General features: G+C 40.9%; 1 protein-coding gene across 5 annotated transcripts in view; it reads right to left on the reverse strand.

Moving 5' to 3' along the window:
- The window catches only part of LPAR1 (lysophosphatidic acid receptor 1), a 124,706-nt gene that overhangs the window by 51,591 nt on the left and 56,431 nt on the right, over nucleotides 1–16,684 (reverse strand). For all 5 annotated transcript variants that reach the window (XM_037035915.1, XM_037035912.1, XM_037035910.1 and 2 more), the window contains one exon: nucleotides 12,277–12,436. In XM_037035915.1, coding sequence (XP_036891810.1) covers nucleotides 12,277–12,321 — 45 coding nt within the window. In that variant the 5' untranslated portion in view covers nucleotides 12,322–12,436. The remainder of the gene's footprint in view (nucleotides 1–12,276; nucleotides 12,437–16,684) is intronic.

Consider the following 16,684-nt stretch of genomic DNA (forward strand, 5'->3'; position numbering starts at 1 on the left):
AAAACCTTTTGTAAAAAAGACCTCAGATTGCCATTTAAGTTTATATAAATTACAAAAGAGTTCATTAAAAGCAAGTGAAATTTAAATATAACTTGCTTAGATGTTGGAATCTCAAGGGTAAAGTTAAAAATTCTAATAGTATAAAAAAATAAACAAAAAGCAAACAAATCAAATATCAAGGGAAAGAGAGAGAACAGGATATCACCAAGCCTCTGCTGCAGAATTCCAAAGGGCAGCAGAGGAGCAATCAAACTGAACTACCAAGCAAAACGGAGACAGACCCCTAGATGGAGAGCAGACGACAGCTGGGGGCGGGGAGGGGGGAGGCTAGGGGGCAGAGGGAGTGAGCAAAAAGGACAAAGGACTCATGGGCACGGACAACAGGGTGGTGACTGCTGGGGGAGGGGCGTATAGAATGGTAATGGGAAAAATACAATAAACATGAAATTTTAGGAATCTCCATTACTTGGAGAAAACGTGGGAGATGCATAAATTCCAAAGCCAATGACTGTCCATGGATGTTTTCACCTGTGGACGGTAAAGAATATGGTCCCAGGGACGTCAGAGCTCAGAGAGCACCTCGTCCACACTTTCTTCCTAAGGGAAATACAAATGTAACTAAGCCATTGGAAAAGTAAAAACAAAATGAAATAGAGCACAAACACTGGCGGCAAAGCCTCAAAAACCCACAAGACTTGTGGGTCTATGTAACTGCTCCTCATATGGTTATAAAACTCAAAGCAAGTATCAGAAATAATGCCTGAAAGTATAATTACAAAATAATAATTTAATAATAGTCTGAGATTTAAATCATTGTATGAATAAGAACTTGAAATTAAGGAAAAAGAAGCATGTAAATGCCTGTTAATTTTTTTATTACTCAGGTAAGAATCAAAATACGCTATTTAAATTATAACAATAATTTTATTTTTTTAAAAAAAATCCTCACTCAAGGATATGTTTATTGATTTGAGAACGAGAGAGAGAGAGACATTGGTGTGAGAGAAACATGTTGATGGGTTGCCTCCCACACGCACCCTGACGGGGGGTTGAACCACAACCCAGGTGTGTGCCCTGAACAGGGCTCGAACCCGCAACCTTTTTGTGTGAAGGACAACACTCCAACCAACTGAGCCACTCGAGGGCTGTAACAAAAAAAATCAGAAATAAGTTTAAATGTGATGATTCAAAACCCATCAAATTGAGTAATTAATATACTAAAGTAGGACGACTGCTTTTCATATTACTGGAAACAAAAAGAGTGAAAGTATGGGAAAAAGAGAAACCATGTATAGAATGACAATTTTGTAAAATTTATATAGGTAAGGCTGTCAATGATATTTTTTTCTTTGTTAGATACGTAATATTAATGGCAGGAAATTTAGGGAAAAACAAATATATAATCAGACAAAACTCAAATACTTTGTTAAGTTTATCATTCAAAATCCAAATCACTGCAATTAGAAATCTCTATGTAATGAGTTACAGAAATACACCCTACCCAAGAAACAAAGATGTAAATAAAACAGGATTAACCCCAAATTAAATTGTCCTCAAAGCTAAAAAGAGAAGTCCACATTCATGCCCTTTTCACATCCACCAATCACATCTCAGGATGATGGGTCACTGGCTGCTCTACAGAACAGGTGGTCCAGGTCTCAGAAATTTACCCCCCCCCCGGTCACGTGACCTCCATAGAAGTCATAACAATCTGCCAAGCCCCGACTCAGAGAGGCACGGGGGCTGTTCATCTTCACCACGCACTTCATTTGCTCATTCGCACCTTCGCAAGCATCTGCGGAATGCCAGGTATGGGAGCGCTGCAGCTCTACAGTCTGCCTTCAAGGGCAGCCAGATGACACACCTGAGTACCTGCGGCGGAGCCGGTCACAGTCCGTCCGCTGTGTTTTTTATTCTCCTCGGGGACCTTCGCATACTCATTAGCAGAGTGGGGAAGGGAACAGCTGGCACAGGCTCACAGACTGGCAATTAAACCTATGTGACTTAGTAAGCACTTGGATAAGAATGTAAATATGTACTCCGCTGTCATTCCAAAAGGAAGATTTTAATCTATGCTGGATGAAGGACCAGTAATAAGACATAAATCAAGCCTTCTCACTTTCCCACTTCTGTTAAGTACAGCAATAGATGGGTGAGCACTTCCTCCTGACGCTGACGCTCACTGGCTAATGTGGTCTTGGGTGAGTCTCATAAATGCTCCGAGTGTCCGCTTTCTCACTTGTAAAGCCAGGTGAATCTTCTCACAGGCTTCTTCAGTTCTGGCTGTTAAATCTAAAACAATCAGACCTTTCGTACATTTCCTTCCCGCCCCCCGNCCCCCCCCCCCCCCCCCCCCCGCCGCCGCCAAAAAAGGGACTAGGAGAGAGACAGCATAGAATTAAATGCCATTAAGTCTCTTTTAACAAGAAAAAGAGTTCCCACACTTTTTAGAGCCTCCAATTAGAAACAATTTAAAAAGTGGAAAAATTTGCCACAAGAACTAGAAAATAGCCCACAAAACAAAGCTGATTCAAACTAAAAATGTGTTCAAGCTAGAATCCTTAAAATTGCTGAAAAATACGTAACTACTAGACCTTTAAGGGTTATCTGAAAAAGTGCATACGATGTTACTTCTTATAAAGTAACAGTGTGTATGAGTATGACGCACACAGGCGGGGTGAAAGCAGGTTTACATTCGTAAGTGCATGCAACACAGTTAAGAAAGCTGTTGTAATAATCATGACCTGCATGTCCTTCTCCATACAAACTACTGTAAAGCTGTTTGCCCCAGTTTGTACACATGTGTCAAAAGGAACTATAGGAAACAAATGATAAATCAGTGAAAATACTTTGTATTTTTTTCCAGCCCCTTGTAACAGGCTGAGATAAAGTGGGGAACACACTTGTCAACTTTCCAAAGAGAGAGAGAGTTTTGACTTGGTCCTAAGAGGGAGGAATGAAAGAATTCGCTGAACAGACAAAGACACGCTGGAGAAAAAGATAAGCCTTCTGAGTGCCCTGCTGAGTTCAAAGGGACACAGACCAAGGTTACAGGCCCCTCTGGCAGCAGACTGTCAGACTGCAGAAACAGGGTGTTAAACATTACTGGGGAAAGACAAGTCCTTGGCCTTGACTGAGGCAGTGAGTTAAAACTGAAATCCAATCATGAAGCTACTAGTAGTTTTGATGGTCTCCCTATCAGTACAAGAACAGACAATCATCGTCATTATCTACATGAATATTCACCAGTTGGAGAATGAATAAATTGCAATATAGCCAGAAAGGCATACTATAGAGCAGCTAAAATGAACAAAGTAAAGCTTTAAGTATGCTGCTGACCACGGCAATTTGCACAAGTATACACACAGGACTTGTATGCAATGTTTACAAAGGTAAGCGTTATACAGGAATGTCAAACATTTGCAGAAACACATACATTGTTTATATTTTCCCACATATGTATATATTCACCTACACATGTGGAGAGGTGATAAATATCAATTTATGGTCTGGGCTAAGAGGGAGTTAATAAACTCAGACAGGGCTCGAACTTTATTCACTTATTTGTTAAAGCCCCAAATTGTGAAGCAATTACATTGAAATATTTAAATTTTACAAAGCTAGGTATAGGACTGTATTATAGTTCTCTGTACAATTTTATGTATGCTTGACATATTTTTTTAACACACCTAGTTTAATCTCAGTCACAGCAAATGGTTCTGTTGCCAACAAAAGATGGAGGGGAAGGAAGCAGAGGGCAAGAGAAGAGGCAGGTACTATTGCTAGACTTCACCAGGTCCAAAGAAGGATTAATGGATAAAAACTAAAATATATGATGAGGCTTCATTTACATTTTCTATTTCTTGGGAGACAGTAAAGGGTATGGGGAGATAACATTGTAGATTTACAGTGGCTGAAAGCTTAGACCTTAGAACCAGTGAGACCTGGGTTCAAATCCCACTCGTGTAGTTTACTAAAACGACCTCAATAAACTATGCAACACTCCCCTCTCAGGAGGTTGCATAATTCCTCAGCTGCAAAATGGAAAGAAAACCATCACCTCCTTTTGAGAACTGAGTACTGACTACACTTTCTGTAACATTTGCTCTCCTGAAGTTTTCAAATCACAGGACTCAGAAGGCTTCAACCTCCACAAACCAAACACCATCTCCCGAATGCAGCCTTCTTGATCTCACAGATCAAGACAATATAATGAGTCATCGTATGAAAAAAATGAAAAATTATTTTCCATTAGCCCATTTTGTCTCATAGGCTAACAGCTGAATATGGTTCTTTATTATCTTGATCTGATTTTTTTTTACAATGATGTGTGTGTGTGTGCGTGTATATGTGTGAAGTTAGTGGCTAGGCTCTCTATTTCTTCTACAGTTTACCTAACCCCACACAAATATCACATTGCCTTGTTTTTCCCATCTAGTTCTTCAAGATTATATTGGCTACTTCTGACCTTCTGCATTTTGAGTCTCAAAAATTTTTTTGGAATTTTTATTGTGATTGCATTTAATCTATAGATGCATTTTCAGAGAACTGACATCAGATCAATAACCTTACAATCCATAGACATGGTATCTATTTAACTTAACTTTAATGCCTATTAATAAAGTTTTATAAATAACCTCAAAGAATTCTTACATTTACTTTATTATTATAGTTATTCTAAAGTACTCAATACTTTTAATGCACTTATATATAACTTAGATGAGTAATTTACTCATCTAAGTTGTTTATTACTGAAATATAATTGACATATAACATTGTAATAGGTTTATGTGTTCAATTTTTAAAAGACTAGGATCGTATACTCATTTGAGTTTTTCTTTATTCTGCTACTTACACTTATTATACTTTTTTCTTACAAACAGCTTGTTTATGCTTTCCCCCCCATAACTAGCTTAGAGAAAAACAACAAAATATACGACCAAAAATAGGTAGCATTTAATATCTTAAATATTTAAAGCAATTTGTTTTTAATAATTCTAAGGGGAAAATCATGCACAAATTTTAATATGAATAAATGTATATTCCTCATTACAATTAAGTTAAACATCCTGGTGTAACTAAGACTATAATCCTTATAGATTCCCTGTTCCTTATATCTACCATCTTTTTCTTTTTCCACCATCACAGAGTTGAATTCTCATCTACAGGTTCATTGGTACCCTACTTTTCCAAGCTAATCTTGAGGAAGACTTTGGGCTGATAGGTCATTGAGCCTCTCCATATGGACATGTCTCCCAGAGGTGGGATCTATGCCCCCCACCCCCACCCCCGACTGCCGAGTCCTAAGTTCCCACGGTCATCCACACACAATACAGAGTAAGCCCCAAAGGCAGGCTTTGGGGGTGGGATTCTTCCCGGGTCCTCCCCTCCATTGTTTTCACCAGGTTACCTCAGTCACCTGCTCAACCACAACTGAGTTAATGCTAAACAGAGCTCTAGATATGCAAAGCCCTTAGAGTCGGCCCAGACCTGAAGCCAGATGAGTATCTCTTCCTTCCAGGCCTGAACTAAGACTCCAAAACTTCCCTAAACTGGCTGGTGGAGGTTCACCTAAGGGCCAACATTTTGAAATTAGGCACCTGCCAAGTTCACCAGCAACCATACCTTATCCCTCTCCTGAAGGACTGGCACTCTCGCTCTCAGACACTGTCTGAATCTTTGAAAGTTGCTTAATTGCCAGCCTAGCATTTCAAGAACTAACCCACTTCATGGCCTCTTCCTAAACATTTTGTCTGCTGCTAAAGAGCAGGTATCAACCACTATCAATTCTGTCCCAGCCCAAGCCTGCCTAGGATAGTGATTTATGACATGGGGTAAGCGAGGCTAGGCAATTACCAAACGGCAGTATCGTGACAGAGCAAACAGTCTCATTACAGCAAAGGACAGTTCTCAAAAGGTAGAAATCCCCCAGGCCCTATTACTATGACCTCCTCAGCTGGTTAGAACAGCAGGGCATTCATTGTCCCACCTGCGAAATGGAGAGAAAACCATCACCTCCTTTTAAGGACTGAGTACTGATTCCTCTTTCTGTAACATTTGTTCTCCTGAAATGTTCAAATCACACGAGTCAGAAGGCACCCACCTTAGTGTTTATTCACTAAGAACAAGCACTAGGAAAAGCTGCGCCAGAAGATGAAAGAGAAATAGCTGGAAAAGCTAGTTGTGGGGCAGGACACCAGGCAAACAGCACCATGATGGGCAGTAAGAGGGGGAAGGCCACACCCCTTGGAAGGATAAACAGGTAGCTCCATTAATCTTGAAAGACCAAGCAATTAGAAAGAAAAAGAAACAAATGTGAAGGGTCGCATTTGTGGTTGACCCTAGGTATCCCGGGATAATTTTGTTCTATGAATAGAAAACTGAAAATGTGCCCTCAGATTCTGAAATGTGATATCCTCTCAAACTTTATCTGAATGTATAAACACAGAAGAGGGCACAGATGAATTCACATTGCAACATGAGAACAAATTTAACTTCTAATGGAAACACAGTTCAAGACGGAGTAAGTCAGAAATGTCAGTGTTTATCTCCACGTGCATTTATTCCTGGCAATACATCGGCGTTTTCCGCAGAGTGTTTATCTAACTTGGCCTTCCTGTGATGGATATGCTGGCAGACCACATAAGCACACCATACACACAAGCCATGGGAAGAGGTAACTACTCTCTCCCCATAAAGAGCTCCCAAAATAAGGATGAGGAAAAAGGAATGAACTAACATATGGCAGGCGTCTATTAAGAGGCTGACACTGGACAGAGCACTTAGCAGGTGTTTTGCCATTTAAGCCCATGAGCACAGTGTGTATTATTTGAATTCTAGAGATTCAAAAAAAAAATGAAGCTAAAAGAGTATTGAAAAATCTCCTAGCTATAAGATTTGAACCCAAACCCACCTGGATCTAAGCCCATGCATTCTCTTTCCTCAATGTCATGCAGGTGAAGCCAGACCATACGATGTCTCATTGTGCGTCACTGGAAACCTACTTCGGACTGCAATTAATGGCTCAGACTTTAATCTACAAGAAAGCACTATCAAGACATCTGCAATCAACCTTGCCCTGGCTTGACAGCTGTCGGTGTAGGTCTCGTGTTTTTATTCATCAGTGGTGAAATATTCTGGTTAATATTTCACTCTGTTTCCTCACTTACAGAATAAAGGGGGAAACACGATTTAAACCTTTAAAAAATCACAGAACAGTTTTAAGCAGAAGAGTAAACTAATCTAATCAATGTTTTTAAAGGATAACATAATACATCAACTACAAAGAGACTTTTTAGAAAAACCATTGGGGAAATCCGAATATTAGTGAGTATAAAATGACATTAGAGAGTTTTAAAAAATTAAGTATAATGATGGTACTGTAATAGCTATATAAGTGAATTATGTTTTAGAGATTGATGTGTAAAAGTTGAGATAAGATGATATAGTGTCAAAGATTTGCTTTAAAATGTTCCATCCCCCCAAATGGAAGAAAACTAAGTAAGGCAAAATGTGAATAATTGTTGAATCAAGGTAATGGCTATATTGGGCTTCATTATATTATTCTTTTTATCTTTGTAAATGTTTGAAAGCTGCCATAATTCAAAGTTCTTGAAAAAAAAAAGTCTCTCAATCTCAAAATCACAACCCATTTAATACTGAATTCAATCGCTTTAATCCACAAGTACCCACTTTCTAATGTCAGAATTAAAACCTCTAAAACATAGACTTTGGAAATATTATGAATTTTGTTCAGATAACCTATTGGTAATGATGTTCAAAGACTCCTGTTTTCAACAGACAATAAATGGAGACTTAATTGTGTTATATCAGAACACTGGGTAAGAACTAGAGGAACAAATCTGTTAAGACATTAAAAATCTACTCAAACTCATGTCTCTAGTGAAAGCTATAGAAAATCTTGTAGGAACTTGGAGAAGTCACAATGTCCTTGTTTCCTTGCATTAAAACCAAGATACCCACTTAACAAACGACAGACAGAATGAAATACCTTGTAAAAAAAAAAAAAACTGATGGAAAAGAATCCTTCCTAACTGGAATCACAGGTTTGAGATCTGAATACCTTTGAAGACTTCAGACAACTCTCCTGGTCTCTAATACCAGCCCTAGATTTGAGAGAGGCCAACCCACTCATTCATGTACTGAACTATTGACCCTTCCATTCAAAAGAAAAATAAAACTTTTAATCCATCTTCTACCCACAGTAACTAGATGAACCGCAATTAAAGTAATTCTCAACGCAGTTCTAGAAACAGAAAACAGTCATTCAGAGTGGCAAGGTTTTCGTGCCCTATCCCACCCCCACCCCCCACCACATCCACAGGGTAGAACACGTTAATTTAGTCAAATGAGCACGTTCCTGTCTGCAAACACCCCTGGAGCTTCCTCCGGGGTAAGGAAGCTCTTTATCAGCGTCTGGACTAACAGAACTATAAATCAGTCACACACACCACCTTCCTGCTGCTGCTAGTCCAGTTTCGCCTCACTATTCATCCTGCTTCACAAGAACAAGGTGCTCCCTGGGCATGAGAAAACAAAAACCCATCTTACAGTGTAGGCGGGAGTAGAGCAAGGAATACAAACTCGCCCCACTTCAAAGCACAAGGCGTATCTTTCACTAACTAAATAGCAATCCCAGCAGGGGTGACAATGAACGCTTTCTTCCCTATTATTGTTTGAAACAATCACAAGCTATTTGTTCATATTAATTAGTTTATATCTAGTATTAGGCAGCCTTGATAAGAAAAATGCTCTTTGTTACCAGATGAATAAGAGTAACACAAAAAACCAAAAGCTCTTTTTTTTAATTGTTGTTTTTGCCTTAGCAAAGAATTTTTGCTTTAGAAAAGAATCATCAGGGCTTTCACACTTGAACACGGGCTTATCTTTACACAGGTCCCTGAATTCACTCTGAAGGAATGCAATTGATGTGCCAGACAATACCAGGCTACGCTGATTGAGTGAACTGCTTGTTTCGCCTTGCCTAAGGAGAAGCTGTATTTAAATTACTTTTACCTTCTCTGAACCTGGGGAAAACTTGATAAAAGGAGAGAAAACATCAATACAGGCTTAGGGGCAAGGACGAGTCAGCCTTGGACTAAAACTTGACTGCACAAAGTACATGTGGGATTTGACATATAATCAGGAGGCCGATCATTGACCAGAGGATTCTGGGAAACGAGTGACCCAATGGCCCACATCTCTCCAGAGTAGTAAGCTGCCTCTCCCCATGACCTATTACCCCAGTTTATAGCTGACGCCTTCCAAGTGGGTTTGAGTTCCCCCAACAATCACAGGCTACTACTGTTCCCCACATATGGCAAGAATAATGGGGCTCACTCTCTTGGTTGCGATTGATTAATGAGCTTGTTCAACAAAATTGTCAAAAGTCACCCTGGCCAGTATGGCTCAGTTGGTTGGAGCATCGTCCCATAGATTGAAAGGTGGCTGGTTCCATTCCTGGTCAGGGCACACACCCGGCTTGTGGGTTTGATCCCCGCTCAGGGTGCATGAGAGAGGCAACCAGTTAATGTTCCTTTGTCACATTCATCACATCGATGCCTGTCTGTCAGTCTGTTTCCCGCACCCCCCTCTCTCTCTCTCAAAAGCAACAAAAAAATGTCCTCACCAGGGATAAAATAAACTGTTTTAATCATCAAAGGTCAAGGTTTAAACTCAAGTCTAAGAATTAAAAGCTACATGGGCTTCTTCAAGACTACATTTCTTCATGTGGCTTGCAAGGCCCTGCAAAATCTCCAACCTTGTAACCTAACCTATCTGCCTCCTCTACAATCAGAAGTATGCTGATAAATACATAACAATAGACTCTTAGGAGTGAAGGACCGTGTTTGCCAATTTCCATGATGTAAATACTCCACCCTGGCTGATTTCAAGGTGCAAGCATGAAGTCAATGGGCTCACTGGATTCCTGAAAACTTAACTACCAGATCTGTCAGCTGGCAGAGCTGGCTCTAGCACATTACTGACAACTTCACGCCTCACTATACTGCAACTACCCTGAACTAACACACAAATACTGTGCCCTCGTTCACCTTGGGACATGGGACATTCTCACATGCTATTTCGTCTTCTTTACCGGAATGGCTCATACTCTGGTTCATAAGATTCCAGCCTGGGGGTCTTCCTTCAAGAGGCTTTCACTGATCCTGCACATCTTTCCTGGGTTCCCCTCTTTGCTCCCAGAGCACCGAGAGTTCCTGTATCACAGCATTTGTGACACAGCATTGCAATTTTCTGTTCCCTTATCTATTTCCCACTGCATTTCTAAGCTGTGTATTTACCATTTTTTAACTGCTGCATGGTATTTAAATCACATCAATATGCCTAAACGCATTCAGTCCTCCCACTACTGTATATTCAGAAAGTTTTTTATTTCTTGGCCTTCAACTAAGACTTCAGTGAATCTCTTTATGCGCGTCTCCTTGGGCTCACGTGTGAGGGCTTTTCTATGTAGACACCAAGATGGGAGTAGGGTACGTGCCAAAGTATATAATTCCAATAGATACTGTCAAATTATCCTCCAGAGTGACCAAACCGATTCATTTTCGCACAGAGTATTCACAGGAATACATGTTTCCCCACGCATTCATATTGACTATGACCTGTTTCTACCTTGGGTGGTGCTGAACATTTTAATTCAATGACTCATTTAAAAATATATTGCTCATCAGCTGATAGGAGCTTGTGCAAAAGGGAAGGCGTGTAGATAAGAGGATGCTGTGGGAAGTGCTGACAAATGACAGCAGCAAGACCGGGATGCTGTGATGCCTCATCCAGAAAACCTGCAGAGGGCCTACCTTCTCGAAAGGCTGAGAGCAGCCCCTGCGAGGGCGCAGCTGTGGCGCCCTTTGAAACGGTGACCTCGGACAGCAGGCACCAAGTCTTTTTACCTACCCGCCAGTCGCTCGGGCACCAGAAACACCACCGAGGGGAGTGGAAACCAACCCCAAAGTAAATGAACTGTTGCGAAGACAATGATCCGTTTGCCAGAAAGAGAAATCCACATACCAGAGGTAATTCTAACACCCTGGATAATGGCACCAAAAGCTTTAACATGTTTTCAAAAAACAGCAAGGAATTTATCTATAAGATAAAATCCCAGGGTCTCTTAAAAGATTTTTTAAAAGCCTAATAAATAAAAGTAAAAACGCTCCTTTCTCCTGCTTCTTCTTTCTTTCCCTCCCTTACACGTACCAACAGCCCCCCACCTTGAAATACATGCCAAATGGAGTAGCTTGTAAAATAATATAAAACATTTGTGAAATCGCTTTCTATATCGTCAAGATTCAAATTGCCACCGAAATAGCTCGTTCGCAGAGGTTAGCCTTTTTCTCTAGCCTGGATCTAATAAGGGACTGTCGTGAATGAGATGGGGGCGGGGGGGTCACACTTTAGAAGGCGAAGGAGAGGAAGGAAGAGCAAACAGGAAACTACTCTTATTGAGCACCTACCACAGGTTTTGTATATATTCTGTCATTTCAACCACCCAAACTGTCCTGAGAAGTGTGATCCCAGAAGAAACTGAAGCTAAGCGAGGTTAGCAGGACTCGGCCTCCTCATCCAGCCATACCGGGATGTGAATCCAGGCCTAATGACCCCAAAGGCTCCCTCCCACGGAGCCCCTCTGCCTGCTGAAACTGTCCGAGTCCTGTGAGTGCCGTCACAGACCAGATGGTGAAGTACTCTGAACAAAGGCCGTGTCCCTGCCGTGTTACTCTTCTTCACTGGACAGAAAAGCTAACTCATATTACTGTTCAGAAGTTTCTAGAAATGCACTTTCTTTTCTAAGTTACTAGACCTACTTGGCAAAATAATACTAATAATTCTAGAAGGAGAACAATGAGACAGCAGTCAGAAAACTTGTTGTAAGATTACATCTGTTCTATTTCATTAAACCCAGGGGGGGGGGGGAAACAAGAGAGGAAAAGCAGCAGGATGCTCTTCAGACTGTCTTGATTTGGAATTTGATGCCTACAGGAACGGCCAAACATCCTCAGCACTGGAAACCAAGGCCCCTACAAACAGGCGTCAGTTCACTGAAATCACTTGCTCATTGTTGCAGCTGCTTCTTGAACAAAACAGCACCTTGCTCACAAAAGCACTAGTATCCAAATACCCACCAAATTATAATTACGATATACGTGATCCCCAGAGTCAAACACACTTTCTGAAACTCCACGTAAATATTCAGAAAACTATGATTAGCTCAAACCTGTGTTGGTTGGAATCACTTACCTGGGGCTGTGAAATTACAGGGGAGGCAGTAGAGGCAGCGGCCATGGCGGCTCTGCGGTTGTGGGCAGTGACCGGGCCCCAGCACTATGGCGCCAGACACAGGACTCAAACTCTTGTGGTTGCTGATCAGATCGTATTCATGCTAGAAGAAACTGCGTACCTGGAAAAGAACAGGAAAACCCACATTTAGCCTAAGAGGACCACCACATGGGAGTGAAGTGCCAGAGGAAGCAAATCTCCCTCATGGTGAATGCCAACTACTAGCTTTAATAGAAAGAGGAACCCAGGAGAGAGAATTTAATGTCTCGTCATCAAGATTTTTGTGCCATGCATTCAAATCAAGTTGATGTATTTTCAGAAGTTTGGATCCAACTCTGCAGGATAGCGAGACATTTTGGGAAGGCAATTGTGAAGTTGGGGAGAATGGGCCAGGGTGAGAAGCCATCCTTTCTTTAAGCAATAAGGAAATTGAGTAACCTACAATCGAGTGCTGAGAGCATATATACAAAGGAGCAAAGAGAATGAGGCCAGCAGGTGCCGTAGAGACTATCCCTGTCTATTAGCAGATGAAAAAACTGAGGGCTGGAGAAAGGAAGGGTCTAAAGTCGTCCATTTTTGTTAACAGTAGAACCAGCTCTAGAGTAACAACTATTCTGGTCCCCTAGGAAACAGAAGAACATGAACTGTTCCATTTCCTTGGGTAACTTATTTACCACTTTCAAGACTAAAGAAAGGCAAGGCACCCCAAAGTTATAGGATTCAGTCACAAGGGTGAGTCAGGTGCTCAAGGGTGGGGGCTTCGTACCTCAGACTTGTGTGAGAAAAAGTACATTTTAAAAATCCTTTCCCTGGCTGGTGTAGCTCAGTGGATTGAGCGCGGGCCTGTGAACCAGAGTATCGCGGTTCGATTCCCAGTCAGGGCACATGCCTGGGTTGCAGGCCAGTTCCCAGCAGGGGACTCATGAGAGGCAACCACACATTGATATTTCTCTCCTTCTCTCCTTCCCTTCCCCTCTAAAGATAAATAAATAAAATATAAAAAAAAATCCTTTGACATCTTCAAAAAGAGGATGCTCAATAAGCAAAATATAAATAAATCTTTCGTTATTAATATATTAAATTCCCTTCAGTAAAGCATGGCCCAAATTCTGCCAAAAGATTGTCATTGTTTTCATGTTGCAAATTAGTTCAGAAAAGAACATTTTTTTCACCAATGTTTAGGTGTAATAAACATTACTCATAACTGTAAACCTATTTTCGCCCACTCCTATATACAGGAAAAATCAACATGGGAGATGACAGAGGGCTCAGGCACAACATTGCTTTCATGGGACACCGCAAGGGCATGGGCAGAAAATCAGCCAATGAGATCCCAGAACAGCCACACCGATACTCCTAGTCCCGCGAGATGAGGACTGCAAGGAGCAAAGCCAAGGACAGCTAGCGTACATTTAAAATACACTCATTCCTTAGAAGGGGCTGCTGGCTCCAACTGAGCAAGTAATTTCTGGCTGTATTTATTTCTAATTTACATGTGGCCATACGACTGCACAAGAAAACACATGGGGGCAATAAAAACCACGACCAGCTGGCTTCTGATATGGGCAGCCATGCCAAGTGGCAATCACTTCACCGGGTACCACACCAAATACCTAAAAGAAAGTGCCTGGTCCTGAGCCAGACTTCATTTTGATTACTCTTGCAGCAGATGCTAGCTCCTTCCCCAGGTCTTACAGGAAGATGAATTTCTCATGTGCAAATTCATCTCCTATAAATCTAACCTTTTTTCTTCATCTGGACTTGAGTCATACAGTGACTCATTTCAGTCTCTTGAAAGAACACAGGGCCATACCCGACACTGAATATGCATAGACTTTCCTCTCTAAGGATAAGCAACAGAGAAAATTCCAGATTCACTAGGCAAATGAAAAATATTATGGCTCAAGAGAAGGGAAGGCTCTAGAATCAGAGCAAATATTTACTTAAGAAATAGGTGGACCACATAAAAGGAAACTTAAAAAATATATGAGATCACCCTGGTTGGCATGGCTCAGCTGGTTGGGTATTGTCCCACAAAGTGAAAAGCCGCTGGTCTTATGCCTGGTCAGGGCACATTCCTGGGTGGCAGGCCATTTCGAGTTGGGGCACGTGCAAGAGGCAACCAATCGATATTTCTCTCCCACATCAATGTTTCTCTCCTTCTCTTTGTCCCTCCCTTCTCCTCTTTCTAAAAATAAGTCAATAAAATCGCTTCTTGGCCTTTTGGCTAAAATCAAGTGTAAAAATAAGTCAATAAAATCTTTTTTGAAGATTTTAAGTAAATCTTTATTTTTTAATTTATTAAGTAAATTTTTATTTTAAATAAGTAAAATAAAATCTCTTGAAGATTTATTAAATCTTTTATTTTATTAAGTTAAATCTTTTTAATAAAGATTTTATTTATTTATTTATTTATTTTTAGAAAGAGGGGAAGGGAGGGACAAAGAGAGGGACAGAAACATCAATGTCTGGTCGCCTCTTGCATGCCCCCTACCAGGGATCTGGCCCACAACCCAAGCATGTGTCTTGACTAGGAATCGAACTGGCAACCCTTTGGTTCACAGGCCAGCGCTCAGTCCACTAAGCTGCACCAGCCAGGACAAAAAAAGAAGAAGAAAAAGAAAAAGAAGAAGAAAGAAGAAGAAGAAAATAAAATCTTAAAAAACATATGGTGTAGCTCAGTGGATTGAGCGCGGGCCTGGTAATAAAAGGATCGTGATTCAATTCCCAGTCAGGGCACATGCCTGGGTCGCAGGCCAGTTCCCAGCAGGGAACCCACGAGAGGCAACCATACATTGATATTTCTCTCCCTCTCTCCTTCCCTTGCCCTCTAAAGATAAATAAATACAATCTTAAAAAAAAAACATATATATAAGATCAGAAATGAGTCTGCGTTAACCAAAAAAAAGGAGGCAAAAACCCTGAGTTATGAACTTAAATGAAGGCAGTTGATAAAGCAGAAAGCAGAATTAAAAAAATAAAGCAGGAAATGGTATTACTAAAGGAGATAAAAGCAGACCTTAGAGGAGTAGGGGAGGGAGCTATACGAACAAAGATTTTAAAGCTTCCATCCCCAAAACACAACAGATGAACAAAAAATACAAAGGAGGAAAGACAAAGCCATCAATGCTACAACCAGAAAACTGTAAATTTACCCTCAAAATTTTACAAAACTGCTGTACATATATAGAAACATTCCAATCCAATAGGAAAAAAATTAGACTTCAAGTTTGCTGCAGAGAGCTCTATGGTCTGGCAAAAACAGCAACACTCTGAACTGAACGTCAAACCTGAAACAATAATACGACGAGATATAGGAAGGACAGAGCTAGAGCTTAGCTTTCTTACTATCTCTTCTCCCTGTTGGAGCTAAATAGCGTCCAAAGTCAACCTTTTGTCATCTAAGGCCTGAGGTTGGGAGATTCTTCTCTCTGGAATCTGAACAGATGAAAAGACTTAAACATAGAAGCATCAGGAAGAAGACATTGACCCCCTGAAACAAAAACAAAATGCTTAAAAATTAGTCATTGGAAATTCAGTAGAAGAACGGGAATGTAAAGATCCAAATGTAAAAATCCAAAAGGTAAAGCAAAAAACAAAGTGAAAAAGCTAGGGGACTGGTCCAGGAGATCTAGTAGCCAAATAAAAACAATTGCAGAATAAAAGAATAAGAAAATAAGCCCTGGCTGGTACACTCAGTGAGTGCGGGCCTGTGAACCAAAGGATCGTGGTTCGATTCCCAGTCAGGGCACATGCATGGGTTGCAGGCCAGTTCCCAGCAGGGGACGCATGAGAGGCAACCATACATTGATATTTCTCTCGCTCCCTCCTTCCCTTCCCCTCTAAAGTTAAATAAATAAAATCTTTTAAAAAATAATAAGGAAATAAAAGGAGGGAAAGTCAAATAACTAACTCAAAACATTTTCTAAAGTGGGAAAGTCCTGAATTTATTGAATGTAAGGGCCTACTAAGTGCCTAACTGCCCACCTCAATTATTTTAATACACCCACAGAAAGCACACCATTGTGAGCTTTCGTTTTTTACACTAGAGATTTTTAAAAGTCCAATAAGCTGTCAGAAAGTGTGCGTGTGGAGGAGCTCACAAATGAAAGGCTAGGCATCAATCTTTGGACTTCTCAACAGCAGCCTCCAAGCTAGAAGACAATAGAGCAATGAGGAGAATGATTTACAACCTAGAATTCTATTGGAGGATGTTCTGCAGCAAAACAGGGAAGAAAACTGAGAAAAAGGAAGGTATGTGGTACAGGCACAGGAAGCCAATACAGGAGGAAAACAAAGGGAATTCCTGGCCTAACTGGGAAAGGAGACCCGTGGAGGCCAGGCAGACAGACTCACAGCGGCCCGGACA

The sequence above is a fragment of the Sturnira hondurensis genome, unplaced genomic scaffold (genome assembly GCF_014824575.4).
Source record: "Sturnira hondurensis isolate 20B ecotype Veracruz unplaced genomic scaffold, ASM1482457v3 Scaffold0022566, whole genome shotgun sequence".
Taxonomy (NCBI): Eukaryota; Metazoa; Chordata; class Mammalia; order Chiroptera; family Phyllostomidae; genus Sturnira; species Sturnira hondurensis.